Here is a 10,176-nt window from a genome sequence, read left to right as displayed (position 1 = left end):
AAAAATATATGGAATGCTTTGAGACGGTAAAGGTGAAAACAAGTTGTTCGCGAATATTGTTGCACATTAGAAAAGAATCTAAGGCGACTAAAACTTTAATGAAACACGGGACTGATGAAACAGTCTCACCACCAGTAACAGATTTGAGTCATTCGCTAGTGCATTCAACTCGTAGGTCTGCACATTATCAAGAATCAAAAATATCAAGGGAATGATGGATAAGAAAAGGTGGGAGAGAGAAACGCAATGAATGAAGAAGTACTACATACGACGTTACAAAACTATTGTTTTATTGATAGTCGCTCACAAGTTACCACTACATCTAACTATATAGATATGTCAAACTCAAATAAAAACCGAATACATATAATAAAATAATATATGTAACATGTAAATACCGAAGTGAAATGCAACGTGTGTTAGATTTACTGCAGAATTATTACGATTATTATTATTGTTTTTAAGTCGGAAGATAAAGAATATGATCAAAATTTAGCGCGACACTTCTCTCTTCAAAGTTCTTGAAAGCTTGGTTGCTTCCTACAAAGCGGGTAACCCGATCATATTCTTTTCGCTTCGACAAGCGGCGAACTTCCCTCGGCCGGTCCGGGTTTTCGACCGCCGTTTCGAAAGGGCTTTTTTCAATGCAAACATTTTCAAAACTTCAACACAGTTAGTTTCAAGGAACTTCATCCTTTACTTCTTGTTTCAATACCTTTTCAAAACAAACAAAATCAATATTAGACCTTATTGTTAAAACTTTATTAGAGCTAAGTTTACATTCTAGAGGCGTGGCCCGCAGCGGGCTGTCTTACGTTCTAATTAAATCTATATAAACCCATTAAGACGACAGGACCGCGACTCGGTCACTTTACAAACATCCTTAATCATATTAACAAACAGTACAATGTAACCCGGCCGACACAGGTACCGTTTAAATGCATTACGAGGCCAGGGGCGACATTGGGGCCATACGTGTATCAAACTATTCGGTTGAGGTCAGCGTCGCGAACTTACTAATAACGACCTGGAAATTTAAACAAGGGAATGTAACTATCATGTACACGATCACAAAGCACACATCAAAACGCATCGGCATCACGGAACGGGGCAGCTCATTCTATTGATGAGAATAAACTGACCAAATGAATATAAAACATGGAAAATTTTAATTGGGGAATTGAAATTGTTTTTTTTTTTTTTAATTATATAATATGATGCCGACTATTTAAACAGAGATAAAGATGTCAAAATTAACAGAATCAATATACAGACAAATATATGCACAAAATACACTAATGATGATTAATTAATAAATATTATATTATTACTCGTAGAATGAATACTTATATAAGTATAAATTGTTAATTAATGTTACTGGTGTTCTGTTGGATATTAAAGCTGTCAAAATTTGTGAACTAGACTTTAGAAACTGCACAAATTAGCAACTATTTTAACTATTATTACATTTTCTAATATATCTAAATAATTAAAGCAATAGAGTCCAATGCACAAATCTGGCAATGTCTATACGTTTTATAGTTTTATCAGAAGTGATTATGGTAAATATTAATAACTTACTTGTTCATGTTGACACTACTACCTCGACTCCTAGAGACCTAAGGGACTGAACTACTAATACTTACAAGATTACACAAAGTATCAGAAGCGAAGCTCCACGTACTGAATGGAGAGCACTAGTCAGCTCTGCTGAGTCTACTCGTGTCTAAAGTCTACCTGCTAGTCTAGACGTGACGGATTCCTCCGGTATTGAGTATTTCAGTCAAACATTTCACATTTTAATTATTTCAAAACAAATGACCGTTATGGTTTTTCTTTTGTATATTTGGGTTCTTAAAGTCTCAACAATATACTTATATCCCTGACTGAGTGCAGGCTCGCTGCACACTCTGCCACCAGGGGCCAGTTCTGTTAATGAGAACTGTGCAATTCTTTCGACTTGTTAATTGTGCGGACAGACAAAATGTCGACTTTCATATCTTTATTAGTTAACTGAGATTCTCAACACGTTCATGAGACATTGCAACTAATACTTACGGGGCGAGCAACGATCGCGTTGATAACGAGTCCGCTTCCGCGCGGGTGATCTCTCACCAGAGTTTACACTGCAATTACTAACTGCAACAATTATGCGATTGTTTCAATTGACCGCGTGCGTGTGCGTACGTGCGTGTGCGTGCGTGCGTGCGTGTGCGTGCGTGCGTGTGCGTGTGGGTGTGCGTGCGTGTACTCACGGGGCGAGTAGGAGCGCTCCCGCTCGTAGCGTCGCGTGCGGCGGTAGTGCGGCGAGGGCGAGCGGTGCCGGTAGCCGCGGTGGTAGTAGTCGCGCTCGCGGTAGCCGCCGCCGCCGCCGCCGCCGCGGTAGTAGTAGTCGCTGTGGACACAAGCACACGTCAGCAACAACTAGCCGGCTCTGGTCGGGCCAGCGATGTGAACCGATACCAAAGTTTACTGAAAAATGAGTTCTGACCGGTAATAAATCATGTGTACTTTTACAATACGCTGTTAAAATGGGGGACGGCTTTATGCAGTTAATAACCACTCAACATTTTTGCTGGTGGCAGGACCTCTTATGAGTCCGCGCGGGTAGGTACCATCACCCTGCCTATTTCTACCGTGAAATAGTAATGCGTTTCGGTTTGAAGGGTGGAGCAGCTGTTGTAACTATACTGAGACCTTAGAACTTATATCTCAAGGTGGGTGGCTCATTTACGTTGTAGATGTCTATGGGCTCCAGTAACCACTTAACACCAGGTGGTCTGTGAGCTCGTCCACCCATCTAAGCAATAAAAAAAAATGTATTCCCATTTAAACCTATGCTATGCTACAACAACGATAATTCCCTCACAACTGTGACCTCTACAGTAGAATAAAACTATAAAAGTACAAAACGCCTTGAGAATTATTTGAATTACAATTCACCAATAAAATTTCAAACACTAGCAATAAAAAAATACTATTAAGTATTGTCGAGCCACGACGATCGTTTTACGATTTTTTGCTTATGGGGCATGTACATTACCATATAGATACTAGTCATATTATGCAAGCATAAAATGGGCATGAAGTATCAGTATGTATGGTCAAGATTAGTTATTTTAAAGTCAGAGAAACTACAAAGTGTCTACCCTCCTTGAAAATTGTAAGATCTGATGTGTTCAATCCTAGTCACTTTCACTAGTATATATCCAATAGTTTGCAATAAAAATTGTTTCACCATGATATCTGTGCTGATAATGCATAAAAATTTTTTTAGGGCTTCGATCTAATCAATTATAAATTCAATACGCGGCACTAACGCCAGTTTGCACACAGCACAATGAGTTTCAAGAAGGATGATTTCAAGTGGGGGTCAGTTTAAAAAAAAGGACTCACTCTCTGTCGCGGCGCCTGTCGTATCCATTATCGCCTCTGCTACTTATTCTGCTAAACAAAATACATTTGGGTTACAGTTAGTCTCAAGCGGGCGCGGCAGGGCAGCGTCCACTGCGTTGTAACACACGGGAACATATTTCAATAGAAACTTTTTTTATTTTATAAATGGAGTTCTCGTGTGCTTAGTGCGAGTTTTTAAAGTTCTCGATAGCGTAAAAGTTAGCTCATATTTGTATGGAATGGGATCGTTTGCGTACGTTTGCCGCTAGGGGCGCTATTCCAACTGCATACAAAATTGCCTTAACTTTTACGCTATCGGGAACGTTAAGAAACTCGCACTAAGCTCACTTGAGTACTTGGTTAAATTGTGGCCAACATTTAGCTGACTGATATGTTTCTCGATGGTTTAAAACAAATTCAATAAAAGGATATTAAAAATGTTAGAATGGGCCTTTAATGAATCAGTTACACTATAAACAGACTCACTCTAAACCATTCATATCTGTATAATCTACCAACATTTGGATTCACAAATATAGTAATATTAATCTGTGAAATTACAGTGTTGGATTACAAATGAGTCGTCTATTATCAAAGGTGGCAATCTGTGCATTTGGACAAAAAAATGTTATTGATATGTCAATACAGATTAATTTGAATATAATCGTCTCCTTCAAAGAATACGGTTCAAAACCTGCATTAAATAAAGGTTAATACTTAACCTGTTATTTATCTAAGATGTCGTTCAGAAGAGTTTTGTGACTGCCAATGGAATACAAAGTCAATAATTCGTTTTTCTGATTTACCAATAATTTTCCAAAAGTCACATTGCCGGCTTTGATAATAGTTGACTCAAATATAATTTAGAAAACAAAATCAATTGTTTTTACATTACAACCATTCGGATTTGATTTGTTAATCAACAGTATTTATGGTCGATTTTTTTGCAATAATTTTTAGATTTCAATTAATATGTATGTCGAGGTCGTCAGTCAGCTGTTAGTAAAATTCACATAATCAGACTACAAATATACTGTAAAAAAGTGATGCGTTCATTGATGGAAAGATAAAAAAGTGCTCGTGAAGTTTCGGCTTTGGTTTCGTGAATGGCATTTCGTTTTTAAGCAATAAAACCATTTTTTTTCTTTTTCTATTCAAGATATATCAATATATATTGATAAAATTTATTGCTGCCAATTGCATCACTAGTCTACTTTTTTATTATAGTGTATATATACTAACACCAGTTTAATTACTTACGTAGGTTTTCCCATGTAGATGCCCGGAGTGGGAGTGTGAGCTCGCTGTGTTATGGAATAATCGACGCGGATGCGACGACCGTCAATTTCCATTCCGGTGCATTCATTCTTTGCAATCTTAGCATCTTCCATGTCCTCAAAGTAAACGAAGCAAAACCCTCGGGAACGGCCCGTCTGTGTGAAAGAAAATATTTCCATCATAATAGTTTTTGTTCCTACTAATAATTTAGAAAACAAAAGTTAATGATCAATAAAATCTCAAGAAATACGATGGGGATGTCGACTCTATTCGATGAAACATTCCAGCTGATTGAGTTGACACCATCGCTCGTGGTCATCACACCTTAGCCACTATTGCCTACCATGGAAATGTGAAAAATCCATTGCAGTCAATTGATTGACGGACGTCTGGTGTAGCGGTAAGTGACATGGTCACTACACAAGGGGGTCGCGGGTTCGAATCCCGCCAAGGGAAGATATTTGTATGATAAATATAAATGTATTTTCCAGGGTTATGGATGTATATTAAATATACTACGTATGTGTATGATAAAAATCTTACATTTATTTCCGTTATCTGGTACCTGTAACACAAGTTCTTACGAACTTATCATGGGACCAGTTTATGTGGCGTGATTGTTAGTAAATATTTATTTATAGTAAATATATATTTATTTATTATTTAATTAAAACGAATTTGATTCTCCAATACATACCTTTGCATCAATTACAACTTGCACTTTGTCAACGGGTCCATACTTAGAAAAGATATGGTTTATCTGCTGTTCAGTTGTATAAAGACTAAGTCCAAAAACCCCGAGGCACCGAGAGGGGGTAGGGTTTTCCTGTTGACAATTGAATCAGATGAGGCATAAAGTCATTTTTGAAGTTGGTTGGATTATTTTACAAATTTTTCAATTTCTTATTTTATTTGTTGCCAGAAAACAGCTGATCCGAATTGGTGACTGATGCTCTACAACAATGTAACATGAGACATCAAATCAAAGTCACAATTTGATACATAAAGCTTCTAATCTTTCTCACAAACTTGTTTCATTTTTTAACAACTTTAATACAGTTGTAGCTAGCAACAAAATGTTGAGCTCAATCTTGATTAGAATGGTGTGTTTAATTTAAAAGTAACTTAGTATGAAGTATGGCACCAGTCACCACATTAAATCTGATAGTGTAATTTAGAAATTCATCTAGAAATCAACTTAAACAAACCAATTAATCTTGAAGTTTAAAAACAATTCAAATTGATTTTGGTACCTGTGTAAAAATCTTATTTTTCAATTAAGAAAATTCTCTATATCTATTAACAAATATAGGAACATAACCACAATGTTAAAAGTTTGTTAGTATGTACTTGTGTAAAAGTTTAAAGAAGAAAAATATTGAATTTGTAACACTTTTTTTCCTCTGCAAATTTGTAGTCATAGTTTTGGTATATCATTGAGCATTTATTTCATTTTGATTTCAACTTATAAGTCTTTATAATAGTGTCAACAAATTAACAAATTGCCTTAAATTACATTATTATTATCTACAGTTTAACTTAAAAACTAACTGACAAATCAATGTAGTCTCACAAAATCATTGTAATTTTAATTGATTAGCATTGATGCAGTACTGACCGGATCCTATTATGTATACAAACTGATAATGAGGAACTTGTATATAAACAACATTGGAAATATTAACTGCAAATCGTAATTTCAGTTTTCATGTAAAAGCAGCAAATTGAGTGACCTTTTGAAGATTTTACTAAATAATTATGTGAGTCCACATCAGTTTGTAAGAGACTATAAAATAAAAAGATTATAAAAAAAATGTTCTGTACCAAAAGTCTCACCCTGTCACCGAGATGACGGCGCCGGGATGACATAGGGCTGTGACTATGACTGCGGCGGTATGAGCCCCGGGGTGAGTAAGAGCGAGAGCGGGTGCGCGAGTGGCGCGAGCGGTAGCCGCGACGAGCCGAGCCGGAACGGGACCGCGATCTGGAGTGTGTCCTACCATCAACCGTTAGACCGCTTGTTAGCATGCTTGAGTTAAAAACAAACAAACAAAACAACACTTTATATGGCAACAATAATTGTTAGCATTTATTTGTTACATATTTATATAAAAATAAAATGATAAATTGTAAACTAATTGCAATAAAGCTGGTACGGGAACAAATTTGCTTAATTTAGACTTTAGTTAGAAAAGAACCATTCATTTACAACCAATCATGTTAATAAATCCAGTAGTGTCAATCTTACACTTTTATATCATTGTGTATTTGAGACATGGACTCCAATGCAGGATAAAAACCCCTGAGGAAAAAACCTACCCCTGAGAATTCACATACACTCTAAAAATAATAAACATTTATGACACTGATTTTTCTGAGTTGGAACTTATTCTTAATTAATTTCTTTTTTTACTGTGAATGATATTCAAAATAACTGTCAGCTGTTTCTAGAGTAAATATAAGAAAATTCAGTTTTCGATTGGAAATGTTGATTGCCTTCAAGTTTTTTTTTTGTCATTTATAGAATACAGATAGCAGTTATTTACATGAATTATTCTTATTCCATAAAAAATGTCAACATTCTGCTTCAAAACCATGCTTTCAAATGCACAATAACATGCATTTTAAGAAATCTTGATTTATATTAACCTTTTGCAGCCAAGGTAATGTGATATTTCTAATAATTACTTCATACTAATGGTCACAAAGAAAAGACCAAAATAAATGCTAAAATATGACTTTAAACAAAGTGCTTTTTGAAATTCTAAAACTTGATTGCAAAGGGTTATAATATGTTTAAACTACATAATATTCAATAATGGCAGCAAATAAGCAAGATCAAAAAACAAATTCAAACAAATTGTTCAACAAATAATGAAAACCCATAAAAGTCCCATTAAGACTGCTCATAACTACACCACTATAATCTTATCAGCTGTACCACCATTGCACTATTGATAAAACTGTTGCTATGTGAAGTTGCTTATAGTTGTTGTTAATAATGATCAAACATTGGGTCATTGATGTCGTGTTGATTTTACTGTTTTACTTTTTAAATGACATTTCTGTAGGGTTGAATAGTTTTTATTAGCACCAAATTACTACAGCAATTCGATTGCTAATAAATTTTAATATTTTTATGAATAAAGAATTTCCAACTATTTTAGTATGTAACCTTAAAATATTTCCTATTCTTAATTAGATACATAGTATTCGGAATTCAAAGTCATCACTTCCTTAACGTATTGTACGAGTGTAAATAATTATACAGCCGGTTTAATGCAAATTGCGCAACCGACGCTGACCACAACTTTATGTCCTTGACAACGAGGTTATGGCAAAATATGCAGTAAAGCGTGGAAACTACAATAAATTAGATGTACGAAATGATCAGTTTCAACATTATATACTAAAAGTTTAAACCTCTAAACTTACGGGCTTCTATATTTTCTGCTAGTTGCTTTTGGCGGGGGCGGCGTCCTGGACCGGCTTCGACTATGTCCTCTGGACATCACCGCAGGTTTCGGTACCGGCTCGCGAGAACCGTTGCGAGTCCTCGAACGACTTCTCTGAAATAAGCAAACCACAAAACATTTAAATAAATATATATCTACAGATCTAAACGCTCACAAAATAAAGAGCACGAGGCGGGAACGCCAACAAATGTACATGACGATCAATAGTTTATTTTAATACCTCTCGATCAGACATAGCGATGTTCCTAGTTAATAAGAGAGACAAAAGCGAAATATCACGAATATTTTCTATTAATACACTTAAAAGATCAACTTCAATCTACAGACGCGACCGCACGTTGAAGACGCAAATCGAAAAACAAAATGGTTGAAGCAAAATTTGGTTTGGACTACTACAACCACAAAAAGAGGTGTTTACGGCCATGGCTACATGATCTTTTAGCCCAGCAAGCCAAGTTTAATTATTTTATTCTGTTTATGTTTAAATGACACCCTCGAAGAGACATTTAGAACATCTAAAGATTAATTAATTAAATCTGAGATACATTTATACTTTTAACTGTGAAAAAAACAGTTCGAGCTGATAATAAATTGTGAAATGTTGTTGTTAATGAATGGAGGGAATTATGGAGGGAAAATCTGAAATAAATGAAAAAAATAAAATAAATAAGCCAATTACTTTGATGCAAATATGGATATCATTCAATATGAGCTCTAAAGTGAGTATAAATAAACGTATTTATAAATTAAAGAATTAGGCTTTGAATCACGTTGATTTACTGCGATTTTAAGTGATGCAACCTCAGTTTAGCGAATATTTTTTATTTACGTCTTAAACAAAATAAATAAATAAAAACAGATATGTGTGCAATCCATAAGTAGTAGAAGTGAAACCTCCAAAAATTAAAATACAATTATCCTAAATGTCTAAGTACATATATGTAAAATATTGTCATTAGTAAATAACTGTAAATCATCTTTTATAGTATGAGGTAGCGCCCTCTGTAAATTGATGAATAGCATATCGGTGGAATTTATGTAAATCTACTACAGCATACAACATACAATAAAAATCAAAATCTATTTTTTACACAAAAATAAAGTTCAGTCAATTTAGAATGATATTGCATTTGTGCACTATTTGAACGTCATGCGTATCCGCCTTTGGATAGAATCACAATTGGCTCAGAGCACACCGTTACTATTTTCCGTCATTAACTGTCTTGTTATATAAATTTATTCATTGACGTGATAATCATTTAAACTAACCAAAATGTTTATCTGAAAGTTAAATGAATTGGGGTGAATTAAAATGGAATCAACTAGCATGAAACGAGACGAGATGAAATTATGCCCTAGCATGAATTTATTGGTTGGTTGGTTGTTGGTTTCATTTTCTCAGACTTGTGCTTTTGCGCAGATGCTGAACGATTAATAAGCTACCATTAAAACATTTAAACCCGAAGTAGCACTAAATTAACAAGACAAAACAATTCAGACGATTTCGCGCCCACGTTCCCGGCGGAAAGTCCTTTTTGCACAGTTAATAACGTCAGTAATTTCTAATAGATGCAATATGAATTATACGCGGGGTATGTATATAGCTTTGGTATCAATATATATAATATACGAATAGGAAGTGTGAGCCAGCTCAGATGACTGCCGTGCCTATTTCAGCTGCGAAGCAGCAATGAGTTTTGGCCGAGTGGGCCGAGAGCTGGTTCGTATATATTTGTATAGATAATAAAAACAAAAATATTGGTATATGTACCTCTAAACGTAGCATAAAATGTAACTACTATATAAACGTAATTTTTAATTAAGACCGTAACTACTTTATTTTTAAATAGTAGCTTTGCTAAGACTTTAATGATGACCATCATTGTCAAGAAGGTTACAAAAACAAAAATGGTTGGTTTCATGTTGGTTTGGACTACTTTGGACAGACACAAAAATTATTGTAATCTTTTTATTTTATTTATTTTAAAAACTAATAATTACCACAAATGCTTGTGTTAATATTTAT

General features: G+C 34.9%; 1 protein-coding gene across 18 annotated transcripts; it reads right to left on the bottom strand.

The window, feature by feature from the left end:
- Positions 1-266: 266 nt before the first annotated feature.
- On the bottom strand, positions 267-8,595 carry Tra2 (transformer 2). 18 transcript variants are annotated; one of them, XM_062669513.1, is made up of 9 exons: positions 8,371-8,595; positions 8,110-8,243; positions 6,499-6,670; positions 5,372-5,500; positions 4,657-4,829; positions 3,397-3,447; positions 2,256-2,395; positions 2,059-2,139; positions 267-715 (listed from the first exon to the last, which is right to left on the bottom strand). In XM_062669513.1, exons 1-9 carry the CDS (start codon positions 8,383-8,385, stop codon positions 690-692), a joined length of 921 nt encoding a protein of 306 aa, XP_062525497.1. In that variant the 5' UTR covers positions 8,386-8,595; the 3' UTR covers positions 267-689.
- Between the last annotated feature and the right edge of the window lie 1,581 nt (positions 8,596-10,176).

The sequence above is a fragment of the Bombyx mori genome, chromosome 8 (assembly GCF_030269925.1).
Source record: "Bombyx mori chromosome 8, ASM3026992v2".
NCBI lineage: Eukaryota > Metazoa > Arthropoda > Insecta > Lepidoptera > Bombycidae > Bombyx > Bombyx mori.
Note: the sequence above shows the minus strand (reverse complement) of the source record. Positions and strands in the feature narration are given on the sequence as shown.